Genomic DNA, 23,921 nt, shown 5'->3' with positions numbered 1-23,921 from the left:
TCAACAAATCTTGCAGAGAGGTCCAGTACAAAGAAAGAATGAAAGCACTGATTTGAAAATCAGTAAGATGTAACAACTTTTGAGAGAATAGCCTATAACTTTTTAAAGCTTACACAGCTAATAAGCGACACCTAGAATAAAAGGGACTCCAAATTCATAATTTACTGCAAAAAAATCTTAATTAAATATAATTGTGACTTTAAGCACACAAATAGCGACAGGAATTCTCCTCAACTGTTCATTAAAATTAAACTAAAAATACTTCAAAAAAAGACTCTTGGAATCATCACAATTATTATTACTGACAACAAATTATACACATATGTGTGTATGTATATACACCTAGATATCTGTATATACATCTATGTCTCTACAGATCTCTATCTATCCATATCTCCTAAAATTCAGATTTTCCAAGCCATAAATTAATTTGATGTGGATCTGAATAAAGACCCAAGACCAAACTGTAAGTACCAAATTATTATGAGTGCTAACAAATATTATAACATTAATGTGAAAACATTTTTAGTAAGTTATTTTTATTTTACCAACAATCAAATGCAGTGAATGCTCTGAGACATTTTGATACATTAGCTATATTACTGTTAATTCAATGGCTCTACAAGATTAAAAACAATGTACTGCTCTTCAACATATGCAACAAATCTACTAATAAGCAGTACCTTCTTTGATTTGTTTGATGAATATAAAATGTCAGATAGATCTGGATACAAGCAGCAATGGTTTCTTATTCGTTTTACAGCCATTCAAAAGGCAGAACAAAAAAGATGGAATGAGGAGAGAGGAGAGGAATAGTAGGAGAGTGAGAGTCTAGAACTCATTTTCTTTTTGGCTCAAATCAAACCACATACAACCAAAAAAAGTTTATATTAAGCCTAAAAGCAAGCAGTGAGATATCAATGTCACAATATTTTTCATAACTCTGGCATAAACCCACAACTATCGCAACAAAATACGTATTTATGTTAGAACTTGGAATGGCTTGATTATTGCATTCAGACAACCAACATATAAAATGTTTTGTTCTAATACAAATTCTAATTTTAAAAATTAGTCCAGAATCTGCAATACTATTATAAAAGAAGTCACAAAAATATGGAGATTCATTATGCTTTCTTCTTTTTTATATATTTAAAATTTCCCATAACAATTTTAAAAATTATGTCCAAGTCTTCAAATATTCTCCTGGAAAAGCTACTTCTGATATTTCCCCAGAGAAAGAGTAATCAATATTTGCAGAGGATTGGTATAAAATAGAGAATTTCAATAGTAAATTTACTGAACAGAATGTGGAAAGTGGAATTCCTGTGAACCTCGCCTCTTAAAAGCAAACCAACAAAAATGTCAATTGACTCTCAATTAAGTATAAGAATAAGGACTAACTCCTGAAAAGGAAAAAAAAAAAAAATTCACAATCTGGCTTCAAGCCAATTTTTGTACTCTCATGGTGTTCGCCATATTGCAACTTTTGGGCAGGCTGTAACAATTTTCAAAAAAAACAGAATATATCAGACTTCCATGTTTTTGCCTCCAGTGCAAAAGGAAGTCATCGCTGGGTTGTGAATAGAGCAAAGGCTTCATCAAATTGTTGTCTGCAGCACAGAAGGTTAAACTAAAGAAGAATCAGAGCAGAACCATTAACAATCATTACAGTGGCCCAGGCAAAAAAGTAAAGATGATTTAGACTGGAGTGGAAATGGAGGGAAAAGGATGGATATAAGATGTATTTGGAAGTATAATAAATAATAATTGGTGAAATGCGTATAGAGATAGAGAATAAGTGAAAGAGGACTTCCAGGTGTCTGACTTGAGAAATTACATATAATGGGATGAAAAAAACTAGAGGAACAGATTTGGTATTTGGCAGAGGGAGATCAAGAATTCAGTTTTAGATATGTTTAGGATACGTGTTAAGACATACAAGTGAAGAGAGATCAAGTAAATCAAATAATGAGATAGGCTAGCAACTGGGAGGAGATAGAAAAAATGAAGGTCAGAGAAATGTTCAGGGTTTTGTTTGAAGAAGTAATCATTTTATGCTTTGGAGATCTATAACCTACAATGAACCATATTCATTTATTCTACCAACTTCAACACAATTTGTGAAAAATGACTTGAAGAAGTCTGTCTAAATTACTTATTATTTATTATAAAATTATTCCATATCAAACAAAAAATATAGTCTGTCTAGGCTATATTTTCCTGACAGATAATAAGGGATAAAATTTTGGGTTAAAAAATAAAACCACACACACAATAATAATCAAGCTCCAAAGCCACTACTGTACCTTCCAATGTTAAGAGTACAAGAATGCAGGGGTGTCACCTCATACCTGCAGAAGTAAGAGCCTCTGAGCTATGAAAGCTCAGAATTTATAGTCTGCTATGTTCCATTGTATGAATGGTTTCCTTAGAGGTCCTGCTGTACATACCCTTGCCACAACTGGCTTAAGGCAAATTAGCAAACCCTGATGTGTTGATCCCAGATATTGAGAAGCCTATATATTGACTCTGCTTCCTCAAATATAAAACTGCTCTGTGTCCCACCCTGGAGAGTGGTCCCAGAATCCAATTAGGCCTCTTAAACAGAAGTCTGGAAATGATTCTCTATTCTTCTTTCTTTTTCTGTATGCCCATAGCTCATCAATGACTAAAACCTGTTGACTGTAATGCCTCATATCTTTTGAATTCTTTCCCTCCCTCTGTTTCACCCACTACTCTTATTTCAAACCCTCATTATTTCTTGGTTGGCCTATCTTGACAACCCCCTGATTGATTTGCCTGTCCTATTCTCCTATTACTCTACTGGCAGCGTAATCTTAAAAAAATCACAAATTAGACTACGTCACTCCTAGGCTTTAAAACCAATCCTTCAATGGTTTTCCATTACCTATAAGTTACTTAATTTCCTTATGTGTAAAGCAAGGATGATGAAAATAGTTCCTACTTACGTGACTGTTGTGAAAATCGAATGGATTCTAGTGTAAGAGTTTAATGTCTAATCCACAGTAAAATAAAATAATTTAAAATAAAATAATTACTATTATATTCTGCTTCAGAGTTTCTCTATGATTCAGCTTCTATTTCTCTTTTCTCTTCTCATGTCCCATAACCATCCTTGACCATTCCTGTACCCATACAAAGAAACCTGATCACTCTCCTCCTCTATATCACAATAGTGTATACGCTTCTATTATATCATTTATCATACTTTATAGTAGGAGAGGTCTGTCTTCACTACAAGACTGTGCTTCACAAAGACAATCTAATGCATCCAAATCCCCTAGCACAACGCCTGGCCCATAAATAATTACTGAAAAAAATTATGAGGAGAAAAGAGATGCATGAAAGGATTACAGCAGATGGCCATGCTTCCTTCAACACTGAAAATGCAATTATTCTTGATAAAAAATAAAAGAACAATTTTAGAATAGGTCTAAAGAATGAGAGGGTCAGCAAAAATTCAGTCTGTGATGGAGATAAAAAAGATCTGTGGGTTCAGACTGAGGAGAAGAATGAAGATAGTGAGGTTAGATAAGTAAGCCAATGTGTAGTTTTAGGGAAATTTTCCCATTCATAAGTACTACCTATGCTAGAACAGAAATACTTAAAGGTCAAGAAGCAAGGCAAAGGAGAAAAATAGTACTGATTAGGCTGAATATTGGTGTGTTACAAAAAACAAACACGTATTTTACCAGGGCACTACTTTCCTATACTCTAAATGGGTATGGGGAGCACAGGCAAAGAGAATTAAAATGAAACAAATTGTCATCAGCTATTTTCTATTTGATCATTTGCCATTCTTAGGAAAAGTTCAAAAGAAATTGAAAGGGGATCATTTCTGGAATTGGGATAGAGGATTAACTTTATATCCAGACTAAAACTTAACATTAGTAATCTATGCTCCACTACTCCATGTTCTTATCGCCCTCCATTCCCAATTTTACGACCAAGAAATTGCGGGGTATTATTCCCTGATTAATCCATCTCAAGGGAACCCTTAACTCTAATATATGTGCATTCAAATACAGAATTCTTTGGGTCTCTCTTATTCCAGGGCCAGGAACAAAAGGCCAAGGAAGTCTAAACCCAGAATACTTTTCCCTAGTCCCAAAATTCAAAGTTCTAAAATAAAACAGGACAGCTCTGGTACTGAAGTTTTAAATGCAACTATCTGACCACGAAGCAGGAAGGATGAGACTTGCTCATTTTTGAACTAGGTTTGACCAAAAGAGTAATATTGACTTAGATGTGAATTCTATCTTCATATTTCCTAGATGGGAAGTCTTACGCAAGTCAGCTTCTCTAAACCTTGGTTTTCTCATCTGTAAAATGAAGATAAAAATTGTACTATTTCACATGTGAAAATTAAATGTGATTAAAACACATAAAAGCTTACCACAGTGTCTGACACATGGTAAGCACTCAAAAGATATTAGCTGTCATTATTTCAAAGGGCAATTCTTAGTGTTGAAAAGTCTGCAAGACAATTTATATAGCATCAACTATGAAAAGGGCTGAAAGTGATTAATTCAAGACAATGTAATATTAAGATTAATGACACTGCTTTTAAAAATTTATTTTTACTTCATAACAATCTTAAATTTACATATGGTAAGAACTTTTACTCTTCCAACTATTTGAGAGTAAACGGCCTACATGATATCCCATCACCCTTTAATTCTTTAAGAAGCATTTTCTATAAGGCATTCTCTTATAAATACAAACATTAAAATCAGGAAATTAACAATGATACGTTATGCTCACTGCTATTGGGGTGTCACTGCTCCTAGGCCCCTTCTCAGTGCACAGTATAGGGCATACGTGTATATTTTTATATTCTACATCTATGTATAATTAAAACCATGAGTTCATACCAATACCTCTTTTCCAATCCAACACTACAGAGAGCATTCTAGTTTTTTCCATTTCCATACTGGAAACTCTCTTCTCAGACAGTGAAAGGCCAGACTCCCATTATCCTTAATGTTTACTTATTTGACCAGTTTTCCTGTATTTACTAATCTCTTATTGTGGCTGCTTCCCTGTCCCCCATAGATGCTCTCCTTATCCCTCACTGCCCCAATATCCCCACATCTTCTCCCAGGGTATAACCTCCCCACCTTGCTCAGGCCCCTATTCCTTGTGCCTGGTACTCCTCCTACAAGAATATCCTCCTCATCCTGCTTGGGCACTAACATCCCATATATCGAGCTCACCCTCCACTGGGATGCTTTCTTCCCCCATCCCTCAGGCTCTGACCTTGCACTGGGATGCTTCCATGCACGGAATCCCACCTCACCCAACCCAAGGCTCAATACACCCGAATCAGGCTACTCTCCTACAAGGATGACTTTCCGCTGCCCCACCCCTCCCCCACCCCCCACCCAAGTAGGTGTCCTCATCATCCTCTTATCCTGTACCAAGTTATCCTCCTTCAACGATACCATACTGACCCTGCTTCGGCTCAAACACCTTATCCTAGTGTGCCCTCCGATGCAGATTGCTCCTCACGCCTCCAGCTCCATCAACTCACACAGCGACCCACCTCACCTCTTCCAGGTTCTGACATCCCACTCCTTCAAGAGGACATGGCTCCTCCTCCCACATATCCCATTCAGTGTGGATACTTACTTTTGTTTGGCTCCACCTGACGGTTTTAGTACTAAAACGTCCAGAAAGGGAAGAGGAAGAGGACAAAAAAAAATGAACTGATGACATTAAAAAAAAAAAAGGATACCAGTGAATAAACTGCATAAGCACCCATAATCAGAGTTAATTAAAAGGATAATCTATTTGTCAAAGTATCTGCTTTTTCCACTTAAAGAAACAGTGCTCTCCTCTTTTAACTAATTCTTTCTAAACTTGAAAAAATCAATTGAAAATTGATGAAGGAAGTCTTCTCTCTTTTCTAGTCAAATAAAGTATCTTACATGGGCCTACAGAAAATTCAGTTCATTAAAAAAAAACCCTATTTTGATTGTTTAAAAAATATGGGTGTTCCAAACACTAGAATTAAATATTTTTTAAAACATCCAGAATAGATAAGTTTGACTTGTTTTCAGTATAATGACAGTTGTACTGCTTCCAGTACACTTATGCCCAGATACAACTCTGCAAAAATTAGCACTGATAGTTAGAGGAGTAACACCTTTTCCCTGCTTCCTGTTTCTATAAGGAAGGATGCATTATAAACACCATCTGAGCCTCTCTTCACCCCTAGGGAACTGAAGTGACTGATATGATTGGTGATTTTGTAAAGAATAACTGAGTACACCTTTGGGAGTGAGCTACCTGCAGAGAGCTCATATTCTGCTCAGCCTGCTTAGTATGCCTAGAACTGGGTGAATAAATTGGCCTATGCCAGACCACCTGACTCTCACCAAGTTATTTCTCTAAGTTGGCCTTTATTAGTAACAAAAGTGATATCCTGCTTTGATCTTTCTCTTTGTTTTAATTTTCAAATTGTTCAGCACCCAGGCAAAAAAGAAGGGTGCAATCTGAGAGTACTTCAGCAATCCAATATCTTAATTAATATACTGAAGTGGAGACTGCTCATTTTCCCAGTTTTGACTTAAAAGGGCTGCTTCAATTTGAGCTTCTTAAACTACTACAAACAAAAACCCCCTCAAACCTGAACCAACAGCAGATGTTCAAAATGAAAATAAGCTGACTTATCTGATCAAGCTTATTAGCCATTAAAAAACAAACTTCAAAGGCTCATAATTCCCTCCTCATAGATGCCATAATTTATATTTTCGGTCCCACTTCCTACCTCCACCCTATACTCCAATGACACTGGAGTGCTGAATATTTTCAGAATACATATGATTTAGACTTCTATACCTTTGCTTATACTATCCCTCAGCCCACTCCTTCCACCCTACTTTCCTGTGGATCATTTAACTTAGAGATCAGCACTATGGCCTGTAGGCCAAATCTGCCTATTTTTGTAAATAATTTTTTACTGGAATACAGCCATGCGCTTTCATTTATACACTGCCTCTACACTGCAACAGCAGAGTGGAGGAGCTGCAATAGAGACCATATGGCCTACTAAGCCTAAAATATTTTCATGCAGCCCTTTACAAAAAAAGTTTGCCAATTCCTGCTTTCACTCAATCCTTTGAAGCCTAGTCACTTCAGATCCTTCAAATCAAAACTAATTGCTCTCTCCCATGTCTTTCCATTATATTATGCCAACTCTAATATTTAACATCCCTGATTATTGCGAGCTCTTTAAAAGCAAAGCCTAAATCCTGTTCCTAGTGTAGGAATTAGCTTTTTTACCAAACTCCAGTTCCCACCTCGTCTAATACTTCTCATATTCTTGGGGGAAGTATCCTGGAAGAAGCTTGTGCCCTTTTCTCTACCCCTTATTCATCCTACCAAAGGAAAGAGGAATGACTAGTACTAGCAACATCCTGAGTTGTTCCTATGCGATAGATTAATGTTTTAAAGGTCATTTTTTCATGCATGCTCAAGCCTACTGCTCATGCTGCCTAGATGGTCATATCTACCAATAAGCCAACCACATGGGGTGGAGTGTCCTTGAATTTTAGAAGAGGCCTACAGCTCCAGCTGTTCTGTCTTTGGTAGGTTGATAAGTTCAGTTCAGGGTGATATTGTTTAATCTGCCATTAGTTACAAGCCAGGTTCTTTAATACAACCCTACTGTCTAAAAAGCTAGTATTTTGATCTGTGATTCCTAAGTCCATTTCTAGCTCAGAACCTAGTTAAGGAATAAATATACAATTACACTGTAATTAACCAACACACAATAAGACTCGAGATATTTGATGACTGACAATAGTAAATTCATTGGAAAAAATCATTCTTTTAAAATGTGTAATGCACTAATAAATGCCACACATATTCTATCTTAGTGATGAACTTAATTAGGAAAATATGTTTTGAAGGAAAAAAGTAACAAATTTAGAGTTCACATTCACTGATTTAAGACAAGCCCATCCTATTTATCTAACTTCTCTCTCAATATTTTGTTGCTATCAAGCCTCAGCTTAAATAACATATAAGTAACCATGAATATTATCAGTTCAAAAAAGTATTCCCCATCTTATTGGCCATCTATAAAACAAACATCCCTAGACCTCAGATCCTTCCAATTACTGCTCTATTTGTTTTTCCTCAGAATGTAACTTCTCAAATGTGTAGTCTGCTACAAATATTTCCTCCACTTACACACATCTTAATTACTTTTAAATCTATTATAACATAGTTTCCATCCCCATCACCCTGCTGAAATTTATCTAGTCTAAGTCACCAAGAACCTCCATGTTGCCAAAAACAACGTACGCTTCCCTATTTAATGGTACTTGACATTTTATCAACATGTTAACAATCCCTCCTTATAGTAACACTCTTCTCTCTTAGATTTGGTCATACCACCTCTCCCAGTTTTCCTACTTAGTCAATGGCCTTACTTTTCAGTGTAGAAGTCCAGTGGTCTTACTTTGAGGCTTCTCTTCCTCCATCCAAAGGTTAATTAAGGTTCCTTAAGGCATGGTACTGAGTATTCCACTCCTCTGCAGTTATACTATGAGTTAATCTATACTGTATACTACATTAGGTGATCTCATCCATTTCCACGGATTTAAATGTCATCTTTATACTAGTAATTCCTTAATCTATATCTTTAGTCCAGAAACCACTACCGTATAAGTATTACAGAGCCTTTCATAAAAAACAAAAAAATAGTGAACATTTAAGGACAGGTATTAACCTAGTTTCACAGACTCCCATCTGTGAAAAGTGAAATGACTTGTGCCTAATGTTAGGATGGTAAAGGCCAAAATGGAACTGTGTTCTTTCAATTCTTAGTCTTTTTACCATGTGTCAAGACTTAGTCCCTTATCCCTAAACTGTTTACTAAATGGTTTACTATTCAAATATGAAGACTACTGGAGAAAGTTATTTTCCTCCATACACAATTTACACATATCCATCAGAAAAGAATTGGCCAAAATGAATTAACAGAGAAAGATCTCAACCTTGTTCTTCTATAAATACTTTAGAAAAGACTCCAGGGTACAGGTGGATTTTAAAGGTGACTGAGGATTCAGGGTAGCTGTTATGATTAATAAGATACTCTAGATTTGGGGCAATGTGTACAAAACAGAAGTAAAAGCAGATGAAAATAGTTTCTAAAGAAGAAACTAGGCAAATAGGGAAAAATAAGCCTGGTAGACTATGGTTAACTAACTGAATATGGTTAGGAGCTTTTATTTGATGAAAACGGACATATTGGGAACCACTACTGCTTTGTAAACTGCAAAATCAAAGAAGCTATTTCAAATAATGATTAAACGCAGATTGTAAGCTAGACTGAAGGACAGTAAAATTAGCAATGCAGATACTGATATAAACTAGAATTTTACCTGAATCTGCCCAAGTGCTTACTACTCCATCAGAAAAACTGAATCCGAGAGATACTGTGAAGAAAGTAGTAATAACCTGGCAACAGATCAAGGTAAAGAAAAAAGAAGAAGCAAGTAAGTAGGATAGGGTTGTTGCTAATTAATGCAAAAACTATATGAAAGGAAAGGAGATGAGATATAGAAAAGTGATTCTTCATTGTAAGTTATTTTCTAGAAAACACAAAAATTCTCAAAACAAATTTTTATTTAGCTTTAATTAAGAACAAAGTGCCATTTTTCAAATACAAATATGGCATTGTTACCTTAATTAGTTTCATAATGGTAGTAGTAGGTTGGTCTGAGCCTATTTACATTCTTGTATCTATATTCTGTGCTGAATAAAATTTTTGACATTATTACTCAATAATAGATTCAGCCCCTATGCATGCACTCTAATAAAATTAAATGAGTCCCCCAAATGAATGTGGTGCTCTAACCAAATTTTATCTCTCACCCATGAATGCTGGCCATATTACACAGACACACACCCCCCCACACCACAAAGAAGGAGTATTATCAAAACAGAAAAAGACATAGTGTCACACCCCAGTAATATATGATACCATAATTGAAAAACTGGATTTACTAATAAGGAAGAAAAAACTGCATGCATATCCAAAAATCTACATGCTTTTGTTGCTCCTCCCAAGACTGTGCAGTGGTATAAGAATAAAAGATCCAGGGTTGAAAGACAAGTCGGGAACATTATAGCAACTTATCATAGTACACAGCCAAGCAGGGAGGGGTACACATGTATAGCCAGCAAAGGGAAGTAGCATGGACAGGAAGAGACAGCACCATACAGAAAGGAGGCTAACAAGTGATATGCTCAGACTAGACTACAGCCTGTTTCTAACATCTGCAAATACACAAAATTCATACACTGCTTGGTCCTAAGGATGGCAGAACTTCCAAGTATACAATAATCCAAAAGTACACAGAATCTCAAATTTTACATGCAGAATTCCAATATGCCTATTTTACAGAGAAGTTTGGTTATATGTCTTAACTGCTCAACTACACAAGATCATCACAGAATCCATTTGCCTGATGCATATTATTAGACAGTACTATGATTTACATCTTTTTAAATGGATAAAAAATTTGTCAGTGTTTGAAAAAAATGGATGTTCAACCAAATATCTGGGGTAGTTGACCTGTAGTTGACTCATCCATCACAGTTTTCATCAAATCCAGATTTCTAAGCAAATCTACTCTTCTAGGGTTTACACGGCAATAGTGACAAGATGAGGTGGAAGTTAGTCGGGGAAATAAAGAGGGTAGGAGGCAAGCAGCATCCAGAAAGAAGGGTCAAGTTGATCATCTAGAACTTTATTTACCTGAACTACCCCAACTTCAAGTGTTACAGCTCTATGAAGTGCTCCCATAACTTCTTCACAGGTTAAAAAGAGAGGAAGAGAATACCCTCTGATACTGATAATGCTGATGATAAATGCAGCAGGTAGCTGGAAGAAAGTTCACTCTAAATCCTTGCAGAATGCAGAGCTCTAAGACAGTGATGTGATTTGTCAGGAAGAGGGCAGAGTAGGTACCAACAAAAAGCAGCTTTAGGATGATCTAGTATGATACAGATTTTGTTAATGATTTTAAATTAATTTCTTGTATTCGGTTACTACTAAGCCAAAACATTCCTAAAATACAAAATGGCATCAAATGTCTTTTGTTCTCCTCATATGTAAAAAAAGCCAAGATTAGGTTAAGTGATTATACTTGATTCTTAAGCTCTATGACCCTGTGGCTCAAGAATATACTAAAATATAGATCTTTCCAGCCCTTACCGTCTTTTCCTCTAACATGCCTCATGATCTTTTCATTGTTCAAAAGCATTCCCACCAGAAAGACTGTATTGGCCAAAAAAAAAAAAAAAGCTTAAAGCTGCTAACAACCTGCGTAAAACAATCATAATAACAATAGCTAACATTTGGAATGCTTTCTATACGGCAGACACATGTTAACAAACATCAACACAATTTTCAGTCTCATTATCTTCAATTTACAGAAAAGAAACTGAAGTACAGAGAGGATAAGTAAAGTGTCCACACAGGTCGGCAGTAACAGCTCAGATTCAAACACAGGTAGTCTAGCTCCAGAGCCTATGGTCTTTTTTTTTTTTTTTCCCCTAGAGCCTATGTTCTTATTCACTGTATTGTATTATTCAAATAAAAGATCTGGGGAAAGCTATAGGTTTGGTTAGTATCAACAGATTTGAAATAAGTGGTACCATCAAGAGTTGGCTGAAAACCCAATCCAAAACTGAGCAGAAGACCTAAACAAGAAATTCTCCAAGGAAGAAATACAAATTATCAATAGGCACATGAAGAAAATCTCAGTATCACTAATTATCAGAGAAATGCAAATCAAAACTACAATGAGGTATCACCTCACACCAGCTGGAATGGCCATCATTCAAAAGCCCACAAATGGCAAATGCTAGAAAGGCTGTTGGAGAAAAGGGAACCCTCCTACACTGCTGGTGGGAATGCAGTTTGGTGCAGCCACTGTGGAAAACAGTATGGAGATAACTCAAAAGACTAGGAATAGACTTATCATATGACCCAGGAATCCCCCTCCTGGGCATATATCCAGAAGGAACCCTACTTTAAAAAGACACCTGCACCCCAGTGTTCACAGCAGCACTATTTACAATAGCCAAGACATGGAAACAGCCTAAATGTCCATCAACAGATGACTGGATAAAGAAGAGGCGGTATATTTATACAATGGAATACTATTCAGCCATAAAAACTGACAACATAATGCCATTTGCAGCAACATGGATGTTCCTGGAGAATGTCATTCTAAGTGAAGCCAGAAAAAAGAAAGAAAAATACCATATGAGATCGCTTATATGTGGAATCCAAAAAAGGAACATAAATACAAAACAGAAACAGGTTCACAGACATAGAATACAAACTTGTGGTTGCCAGGGGGGAGGGAGGTGGGAAGGGACAGACTGGGAGTTCAAAATTTGTAGATACTGACAGGCATATGTAGAATAGATAAACAAGATTACACTGTATAGCACAGGGAAATATATATATAAGATCTTGTGGTAGTTCACAGTGAAAAAGAATGTGACAATCAATATACGTATGATAATGTATAACTGAAAAATTGTGCTCTACACTGGAAATTGACACAACATTGTAAACTGACTATAACTCAATTAAAAAAGAAAAGCTGGATGAAGCCACCACACTACAGAACTGTGCTGTCCAATGTGGTATCCACTTGCCATGAGTCTACTAAGCACCTGAAATGTAGCTAGTCCAAACTGAGATTGCTATATGCTTAAAAAAAATTGATTTCAAAGACTTAATATTTTTAAAAGAATGTAAGCCAACTCAACAATTTTATATGGGTTAATGTTAAAATATTTTTAATATATTGGGCTAAATCAAATGTGTTTTTAAATGTGGTCACTAGTAAATTTTAAATTATATATTTGGCACCCATTATATTTTCACTGGACAACAATGGTATGTTGGAAAGACGCTGGAGTTTATAGAATCATTCTAATCAAGCCTTTTGTCATTTGACTGTTGTAACCTTAGGCAAATCAGTTACACTGATGATGAGGTTCTGTATCAGAAAAACAGAACTAAACAACAGTCCTGAAACCTACTGTTCAGATCTTGGTATCTAAATGTATTTTCCAACAAGTTTCTACTGTATAGCACAGGGTACTACACTCAATATCCTGTAGTTAACCTATAATGAAAAAGAATATGAAAAGGAATATATGTATGTGTATGTGTGGCTGAAACACTGTGCTGTACACCAGAGATTGATGCAACATTCTAAGCTGACTATACTTTATTTAAATAAAAAAATGGGGGTGGGGAAAGGAACTGTAGAATAGCTTTAAAATAAATAAATTAATTAATTAATTTATTTATTTGTTTCCCACTAAAAAGAATGGAAAACTCCTTGGAAAAATAGCTGATGTCAGGGCCAGGACAGGTAAAGTACAAGATGAACCCAGAATATCTTGTTTTGGCAGGAAGGAAGTGCTCAAAAAGATCATTAGGCAGGGAGTGGTTGGGGAGACACGTGACTTGTCAAAAAACACTGGAACTAGCTCAGTGAGGCTCCCACTGGCCAAATCTGGAACAATTTGGGAATCAAAATAATGACAGTAATGGATTTAATAACCACTGAATAAAATAAGAATCCCTGAATTCATACTGATAAAAATAACTGAATAAATAAAAAATACATAATGGAGATGAGAAAGACTGCTTTATGACAGAATATCAACTACTAGCTATAAAATGAAGCTAGAAACATCATGAATAGATGTTAAAACTTATGAGTGAAATTTTGATGAGACTATGTAAATATCCTGGTCTTCCAAGTATTTTTCACAAATTACATATTAATTACAAAAGGATAAATAATAACTTTCAGGGAAAAATATGGAGAATACCACATTAACTAAATTTTCAAAGCTACCATTACCAAAATGGGGACAAACCAACATCATGAACCTTAAGATATGATGCACTGAGAAGGTCAGACATCTCTTCAGAGATGTTCCTGCCAAAAATGCATAACAAATCTAATCATGAAGAAACAACAGACAAACAAACTGAGGGATATTCTACAAAATAACTGCCCTGTACTTTTCAAAAATGTCAAGGTCAATAAATAAAAGAAAGGCTGAGGAAGTATTCCAGTAAAGAGACTAAAGAGATATGATGCCCAAATGCAATGTATGATCCTGGGCTGGGGAAAAAATAAATAATATAGACTAACAGATAAAAATCTGAATATGGATTATGAATTAGATAATAGTGCTATTAATAGTATGTAAATGTTATATCTCCTGGTTTTAATAACTACACTGTGGTTAGGTAAGACAATGTCCTTGGTTTTTGGAAATATAACTGAATTTAGATGTAAAAATGTGTGTCTCCAGATTACCCTCAGATGGTTCAGAAAAAAAAAATAGATGGATATAAGGCAAGAATGATACAGCAAATAAAGTAAAATATAATACAACTGGTGAATGTAGTAAGGGTATATAGAGGTTCCCTGTATTATTCCAATTTTTCTCATAATTTCAAAATTATACCAAAATTAAAAGTTAAAACAGAAACAAAACAAAAAACTTGCCTTATTTCCCAGATCAAATATCCTAATAGACTATATAAATCCTGATAATGTTTTAAAATATATTAATTCATTCCTTTTACCCTAGACTTTGCTTTAAATTTTATGACTTACAAGATACTAGTTATATTATGTATTGCATAAGATCCAGAACAGTATCTGTTATCACTCAATATCATGCTGAGCAGTAGGATACTATTCACTATACCCAACAAGCATTCAAACATTTGTTAGATAAGCATACTCAAAATTACAGTATAGGATGATTACAGAAAAACTGTAAAAAGCACCACACTGTAAAGAAAGCTATTAACTGAGACACAGAGCTTATAGGACAACTCTTCAATTAAACCATAAACAAAGAAAAACCTGAAATAAATCACAGAGTAGCCACAAATCTAACCTAAAGAGATGAGTTCCACAAACAGAGAAAGGTAAACATCATTTTCCATATCAAGAGTTAAATGTCTTAGCTAGTTAATATTTAACTTTAGTACAATCAAGATTTTGCCCATAAAATTAGAATTTTTATATATGCTATTTAAAAAATGAATGAGATTAAAGATTTAGGCTAAGAACTGAGATTTGAAACCTCACTATTGACTCAATACTGATTTGCTGTACAGCCCTGAGACGCTGCTTACAATTTCTATACCTCATTTAAAAATAAGAATTATGGATCATTTTCTTCCCCAAAGGCAGAAAGAATATTTTATAAAAAATAATTTCAAGCAGTAAGAGCATTGAGTATTCAACACATAAGTATATATATACATACATTCACACACATACATATATGTGAAGTAAAAATATGGCTTTTTTGCAAATATGTTTACAAAAGTAATAGCGAAAGGTAACTTAAAATAGTTACACAAAATACATTTAATCCCAATTCATACTATGAACAGATGCTTCACACATAGGATACTGAAAAAACCCAATCAACAAGTGTATATCCTGTTTAAGAGAGTTGTATCGTGTAAAAACAACAACGACAAAAACAAAACAGGAGATGAGTCTTAATTGGGTCTCCTGCCTAGGGCTAGGAGAAACAATTCTCAAATGTAGTTAGAGCTCAGGAAAAAAATCCCCTTCAAATACCTTATAACGGTATATAACCTATGTTACGTTAAAAATGTAACATAGAAACTGCGTATTAGACGCACAGCATGAACTCAATTTTCAATGTCCTCCAATGCTACTTGCTATCCAAATAGGTAAGACAGAAACATATCGTAATTCCCTTTGTCCATCAAATCCAATTAATTTTGAATTTAATTCAAATTTGACTATTTTTCAAAAGCACAAATATTTCTGTGAGATAAAGCCATACTTATTGTATCTAAGTAAGAAGATAAGAAAAAAAGAAAAACCCAAAGTATTCTAAATCATAATAATCGACAAAGACATCGTCAAATCACTGCGTGCTTCGGCAAAACTTAACACGATGACACCGTGAGCCAGTGTTACAACGCTATCATCCTGCCTGATTCTATCTGAACGAATTCAACAATTTCCAAACAGGTTGTCAGTGGAAGAGATCTTTACATAAGCAATTATAAAAACCGGGTCCATTTTGTATTCAGGAAGCACTAACAACACTTATCTTAAAATTTTTATATAAGGAGTACTGTGAGACTTTTCTTACACTTTTTTAAAGAGGTAAAATCACTTATGAATACTTGCCTAAAGCTATTTCCCAGAATGCTTCCTTAGATAAGACCAAAACATATTTTGTAAGGGTAAAGCAGTTCATTGATTAAGCATAACTTAAATGCCCCTAATCAGAGCAACCTTCCTTCTCATACATTTTCCAATATGCATCGTATTCTTCAGTGCACATTTCTGAGCTGAAGTTGTACTAGTTTATCCTACCAAAAGCTCCTTTTCACTAGTGAAAAACAAGGAAGATCTTCTAGGCGCTAACCAAACAAATCTGAGGGGGGTGGGAGGAGAGGGGGCGCGAGGTGGCGCAAGAACAGATGGAAACGAGGTAAGAGAGTTGTTTTCTTAAGGCACTAAGGTTACTCCTTAACTCCAAATGCCAAGATTTAGTCGCCAGTCGAGCAAGCTGCTGCCACTATCCACTGAGACAATGCAACCTTCCTTCCTAGTGCTTCTCCTGCTCTCCTACCCACCAACCCCTTCCAAAACACTCACAACACACCCCATCCCATGACCCGCCTGGTCCCCTCGATGCCCACTCAACCAACCTGCTGGATTAACAGCTCCACGCACACGTCTCACTCAGACAAAAAAGGCGACAGCGGCAAGGTGGGGAGGTCCCACTACCACCCGCCACCCCCCAGCACCCCGCAGAATGACAGCCCGGAGCCCAGAAGTTTGAAGCAAAACGATTCCGACCCAACAGAAAGGGAAGACGAACTAGCAGGAGGACGGAGATGGGAGGTGGGGAGGGCGACGTGCGTGTCTGTGCAGGGAAGGGTCCATCACATGACAGTAAGAGAGGACCAGAGTCGTCGGGGCGTCCGCGAGGAGAAGGGGGGTTGCCGTCGCCATGGCAACACCCCCTCTCCGTCCAGACTTCCAAAGAGGGAGGAAGAACTTCAAATCCCAACCGTCAGCGCTCGAGCGGCTCCTTCTTAAAGGGGTACACACTGCGCCGCCGCGGCCGCCGCCGAGCGCGAGAGGGCAGAGTTGGGCACCCCCGCCCCTCGGGCGACGCCCCCGCCGCCCCTCGCCCCCCGCGGGCCGGGCCGCAGCCCCCGCCTCGCGAGCGCCCGGGGGTCGCTCAGGTCCCGGTCGCCGAGAAGTCGGCCGCGTCGGCCGGCCCAGCCCCCGGCGGCGAGAAGGGGGTGTGTGTGTGCCCGGTGGGGGCGCGGACCAGCCCGCCTTCCTCCCGCCGGCTCTGCCCGCCGGCTCCCCTCCGCCCGGGCGCCGACCCGCCGGCCCGCTTCCTCTCTCCTGACAGGGTGGACGGAGAGCGATGAGGGGCGCCGAGGAGTTTCGGGGAGAGCGCGAGCGAGCCGTTTCCTCGGGGGCTCGGCGAGCGGGTCCGAACTAACAGTTCCCGGGGAGCCCAAGAGCTGAGGAGGAGCAGAAGAGCGGACCGCGCCGGGCGAGGAGCCCCCAGACAAAAGGCGAGCGCCGGAGCCGCCGCGCCGCCGCCGCTCCCATCTCGCTCCCCCATTGAACTGACCCGAACGGGAGATTCAACTAAACCCCTCAGCCACAAACTCCTCGGGCTGCGGCAGCCGTCGTCGCGCGGAGCCGGGGCCCCGGCCCGTGTCTCTCTTACCTACACAGTGCATGAGGCGGTGGCGCCAAGAGTCGAGTTCCCGCCGGAATCCTCTCCTCTCCGCCGCGCACCGAGGGCTCCGGCACTGAGCGGCGGCGGCGGCGGCGGCGGCAGCAGCGGCGGCGGCAGCGGCCATTCTCTCTCTTCCCTTGTCCATCTGCGTCCCGCGTCACGCGCCCTCATTTACATACGAGCGGCGCAGGCACGAGGCAGGGGCGCGAGCCCTCGGCGCGAGCCCCGGAGCGCGCGCCCCCCGGAGGGGGGTTGATTGACACGTGTCACACTACCTTCCCACTGCCCTTCCCTCCCCCTCCCACCGCTCCCACAGGGAGAGGCGGGGAGCGAGCGTGAGGAGAAGGAAGCAACCTGCCGCTTCCGCTGACCCCGCCTCCCCAACTACTCCCCTCTCTCCCCTCCCCCAGGAGTTTACTCAAGCGAGCCATACTGCTCCTGCCGCCCGCGAAAACCCTGAGCGGGAGTGAGAGGCTCGGAGCCCGGCCAGGAACCGGCGTGCTAATGGAGCGGACTAGCAACGCTTCCCTTCTGCCTTCGCGACACGACTCCGGCCGCCCGGAGACTTCACTTCCCAGGCCCCTTTGCGCGGGGGTCCCGAAGCAGAGCTTGCCGCTGCGGCGCGGTGCATGCCGGTTCTTGTAGTCCAGCAGAGATGGGCACGTTCCTAGCCTCCTTTCACACTTGGCCTTGCAGGTTGGCCTTGGACTTCTCAGCGCTGGGCGGCTTGTAGGTTTAGCCTCCAATTCTCTGTGCCCAAGATAGTGCTTTCGCTGCAGGTGTTGCGAGGTCTGACCCAGCCGCCTTAACTTCCTTGGGCTCTCCGACAGAAGGGCATTGGAAGCCGCGAGAGTTATTGGTCTCGAAGGTTCGGGCTGCGCTTCGTGCTTTAAGTGCTTTTGACGGGTCAGTGTCATCTCGCCACTGCAGAGAAAGAGCTTGCCTGTCATTCGGCTGCTCCCAAATAACTACCAAATATCCAGAGAGAGCTCGCTCGCAGTGACTTCAGTTTCCAGGGCGATGACATCTCGGAAAGCGAGAGAATATTTGTAAAGATTAGGGAAAAGGTGCGGGGCTTTTCGCAGGAAATTGTTTATGTGGGTTTGGATGTGGCTGGGTGAAAACTCCAAAGGGGGAACTTTTATGCTCCACAAAAAGTAAACTCCTGGAGGACAGCGACCCATTGACACTTTCTGTACGTCTTTAACTTGCCTGAACCTAGTACAGTGCGTGGCACGGGATTTAGCATTTAACAAATGTTACGGAATGAATTCCACGCTACGCTGAAGAAAATACTTCTTCAGAGAGAAAGCTTTTGATTAGATATAAACCCCATTAACATTCTTTTGCACCACAGCGGTTGTGCATGTTTCTCTGTACATGTGCAGGAGGCTGCACTGAAGCTAAGACACCCAAAGTTTGCTGAGAGGTACTGTGTATTACGGGAAATTTATGCATCAATCTATGGGAACTATGTTTTAATTCTTCTTGGAAACGCCTGTGAATTCTGAGTTCAGTTCCACCCTCCCTGTTTTATAGCTTATCTTTATCCACCTTTTTTTTTCCTTTGTAGGAGAGAGTATTCGTTCCTCATCATTATCTCTCAGTAGTCAAGAAGTAGTTTTATATTTTCACAAATTAAAAAAACAATTTGAAATCTCATAATCTTTTCTAGAATCGACACAATTGGAGAAACAAATGAAATCACTAGTGAAGGTGCTTTTGAGATTATCAGTGGATGGTTTCAGTTATGGATTCTAGTGGTATTATAATTTCCAAGTGATCAGCCTCTGCAGCTTTCCTGATCACTTTCACAGTAATCTACATTGGTTAGGACGGGCTAGGTTATGGTGCAGTAACAAAAGATCCAAAAGTTTTAGTGGTTTAAAAAAACAAAAACAAAATTATTTCCTGCTCATCAACATGTTCATCTCTGTAGGAGGAAGGGATTGGGGGAGTGGGGAGAGCTTCAATTTAGCCATTGTCACCAAGCAGCCAGATGGTTTAGGGAGGCTCCAATCAATTTCTTCCCCACATGCATGATAGGCACAAGGAAGATGAATAGCAAACAGGTTCTTTCCAAAAGTGATACAAGTCAATACCACTCACATTTCATTGACAAAAGCAAATTGTATGGGCATGCTATCTTCAAGGGAGCAGGAAGTATAATCCTGCTTTTTGCCAGAAGGAAAATTAACCCAAATTTACTGATGAACAGCACCAATGATTACTGCAATCCATCGTTCTAGTCACCAATTTACAGATCACTCTCCTTATACTATAATACATTCACTCCTAACACAAGGGAAACAGTCAAAAATTCTGTTCAGTAATGGCAGTAATCTCAAAGTTCAGCATCTCTGGATGATGCTTAGTAGTCCCTGTATTAGAACAGGAAAAAACTTTTCTCTTGTTATGGAGACTTGAAAAGACAAAGTATCCCTGCTTACACACACACACGTGTGCACTGAACATACAATGGTGGGATAGGAGCAAAATAACCGTGGTAAACATTTCTGTTTAGAAAGCAGAAGAATGGGAGACATGAATGAATAGTTTTAGCAAATATTTTACCACAGCTAGCATGGATTGCCAACTTCCCAGTCTCTAACAATAGTTTCCTTGCCACCATCCACTAGTTTCTAAGTCATAGCTAGATATTTTAGGGTTCCTATCATAACTGTACCTCCTTCTGGGTACCAAATTCTGTATTAGCCAGAATGGGCTAGGTTATATTCCAGTAATAGAAATACAAACTCTCAGAGGTTTAATACAAAGATATATTTCTTACTTAAACTATGCTCTCCAAAAATCAGTATTGGGGACGGTGGGGAGAGCTGTTCCATATCTACTCAGGACCCCAGGTTTATGGAGCCCCACCATCTGGAAGTTCCCCAGTCACCATAACAAGACATAGGAGATGCTGAGTCATGGTCAAGGGCTTAAAGACTTCTGCCAATAGTGACATATTTCACTGTGTGAAGCAAATCATATGGCTATGCCTAACTTCACAGGAGCAGTATATCAGAGAGCTTCAGGGGCATAACAAACCACCCCAAAACTTAAAAGCTTATCATATCAGCTATTTGTTTAGCTCATAATTCTGTGGAATGGCAATTTGTATTAGGCTCAGTGGGACAGTTCTGCTGGCCGGCCCTGGGCTCACTCAGGTGCTTGTGATTAGCTGCCTGTCAACGACACAGCTGTTTCTGAGGATGAGCTGTCAGCCGGGACAGCAGAGCCATCAGGCCAGGTGTCCCTCATCATCAGGAGACTAGCCCTGGCTTGTTCACATGGTGGCAGTCACAGGGTTCTAAGAGCAGCAAGAGAGCAAGCTTCAATGCACAAGCACTTTTGAAGTTTCCTCTTGGGTTACATTTGCTCCAGGTCCATTGCCTAAGTAAATCATATGGCCAAGCCCAGTGTCAATATGGGGAAATAGATCCTACCTCTTAACAGGAAGAGCTGCAAGACACATTGCAAAGGAGTGTGGAAAGAGGGAAAGAAGTGATTTGTGGCCGCGTTTGCAATCTACTGCATAAGGGAAAGTGCAGTGCTATCATGTTCCCCCAAAGAAGGGGAAATAGAAATATTAATGAACAGAACTAATGAATATCATATCACTAGAATTTCTGGAAGAAGGAGATCATGGTCAGATATAATGAAATACACGAATAGAGTTAACTTTGGAATTCAGCTTGACTTTGAAGAGCAAAGACTTTTCCATGGCAAGTATCACAGAGTATAATAATCTGATTACTTGACGTTTGTGTGAGTTCAATGAACATAGAGATAGGAGTGTAGCTTATTCACCTTTGTATTCTCACCATCTAGTGCTGTTCCAGGCATTTAGTTGGTGCCTAATATTTATTGACTGATTTGACAGATATTTGGGATATATATAAAATCAAGGTTAGAAAGAGGGTCATATCCAGGATTGTCTCCTACACTGAAAATCTAGTTACTCGTAAAGGAATTTTAATATAACAACAGATATATGATATAAAAATGTTAATGATCTTTGGAAAGATGTTTTTGTTCTATTGTCTGTTTCCTATACATATTGTATCATTGATTTATTGCTGTGTAACAAGTCAATCCATAACTTAGTAACTTAAAAGAACAACCATTTGTTATTGCTCAAAATTCTACATATCAAATGGGCAGTTCTGTTTATCTGGTGAGGCCCTGCTGATCTTGGCTGGGACTGCTAATGCTAGAAGCTGCTTGATCTAGGATGGCCTCACTCTGGTCTGGAGTTTGGCTCCCTGTTTGCTAGAATAATGGGAAGGGCCAAGCCATGCATCTCATTATCCAGAAACTACTTTGAGCTCATTTATATAGTGGTAGCATATCAAGCAAAACAAGAGGGTGAACACTAATGTGTAAGTGCTTTTCAAGTCTTTGCTTGCTTTATGTTTGCTTGCTACTCTCCCATTAGCCAAGGCAAATCATGTGACAAAGCCCAAAGTCTGACTAGGAGGAAACTTACTCATGGCATGGATACAGAAAGATATCAGAAAATTAGGGTCATTACTTCAAACCACCATAAATACCCATCAAAGTTCACTGTTATCCATCTAAAACTTATAAGCACATGAATAGAGTACCAAGTGTAGATATTAACCACTGGGAAAATTACATTTCATGATTTGTATGGTCATTTGGCAGTCAATTCCCAATCCAAGGTACATTTTAGGAGAATATGATATAAACATACAAATAAATTGGAGTTGTTTGAAATACCCATGTTTCCCTAGTAGAGAAATTTAAAATTACAGAAGTGTATGATGAGTCATGTTTTTTGAGTTACTGACCCAAAATGAAAGCTATTCTTTTAATTTGCAACAAAAATAAACAACCCAGTATACTAGTTAAGATTGTAAAATACCTATTCAATTATGAATTAACAACATGTAATACAAAATAATATATGTTTTATAATTTAATAAAATCTAAACCCTTTTGTATGAATTAGATATTTGGAATTATAACTTATAACTATTAGATGACTTAATTGACTATAAAATTACTCATAATGCTGAAAAGCCTTTTTTTAAGTAAACTTTATCAGCTTCTTTAAAAATATCATACTTTGCTATTTTTTTTTTAGTTCTGAACTGTAATGCACTGCACTGATCAGAGATCTAAAAATCAAAGACAAATTTGATCAACCAATTATTAGGACATGGAACATAGCCCCCTTCTGGAAAATTTCTAATCAGCCACATAATCATATTATGCTAAATTTTATGTAACTTAGATTCATCCAGGTTTATGAGCCCAAGATTTCTTAGGTTTTTTTTTTTTCTTATGAGAGTTTGGACTGTAAGGACACCATTAACTCAGATATACATGCTGATGCATTTAATTTCAATACTATGGTTAAATAATTAGAGATATATAAAATAGATTAACGATTTTGTCTTTTTGATGCATTTCCAAATATTATCAACATCTTTTTTGTATCTTTTGTAGGGAACAATGATAACATTTCAAAGGACGGAATAAAAATTGAAGAAGCAGAAATATATGATGATGCACTTTATTTTTTATACTGTAATATCTACCTATTTCCTATTACAAAATTGCCTTTTGTATACATAAAAATGGGCATGACATTGGGTCCAATATTGTCACTCTTGTCAGGGTGGTATCTCACATTTTCATTGTTCATGTTCTTTGTTTACTTCAACCATAGGGTATTTTAAGATAAATCTAAAATATACTTTTAAAACATTACTATTACACTCTGTTACCCTCTTCACACTAAATATCTTATATCAGATACAATTTTTGCTATTTTAGGGAGACTCAGGCCCTAAACTGTCAGGATAACCAATACTGAAATTAGGGTGAGCATGTTTCCTTTTTCTTTTTTTTTTTAACTGAATCATGTACCTTTGAGCTTGGCATCTAAATTGAATAATTTTACCATCTATTTTTTCTTACATCCAGGCACATGTTAATAGCATCTGATCTATCACTACTCTTTTTTGTGTCCCCTTGAAATTATTCCCCCAGCCTAACTCATTATTATCATTTTCATTTCAGCC

At 38.4% G+C, this 23,921-nt stretch overlaps 1 protein-coding gene across 12 annotated transcripts in view; it reads right to left on the bottom strand.

The window, feature by feature from the left end:
* The window catches only part of LCORL (ligand dependent nuclear receptor corepressor like), a 154,797-nt gene extending 136,192 nt beyond the window's left edge, over positions 1 to 18,605 (bottom strand). For 2 of the 12 annotated variants that reach the window (XM_074349880.1, XM_074349894.1), the window contains exon 1: positions 17,854 to 18,536. In XM_074349880.1, the coding sequence (XP_074205981.1) occupies positions 17,854 to 18,010 (157 nt within the window). In that variant the 5' untranslated portion in view covers positions 18,011 to 18,536. Of the gene's footprint in view, positions 1 to 17,853 lie in introns of all 12 variants that reach the window. The other 10 variants (XM_074349838.1, XM_074349841.1, XM_074349868.1 and 7 more) reach the window with 10 other exon arrangements.
* Positions 18,606 to 23,921: the final 5,316 nt, after the last annotated feature.

The sequence above is a fragment of the Camelus bactrianus genome, chromosome 2, assembly GCF_048773025.1.
Source record: "Camelus bactrianus isolate YW-2024 breed Bactrian camel chromosome 2, ASM4877302v1, whole genome shotgun sequence".
NCBI lineage: Eukaryota > Metazoa > Chordata > Mammalia > Artiodactyla > Camelidae > Camelus > Camelus bactrianus.
This window is presented reverse-complemented; position numbering and strand designations above follow the sequence as displayed.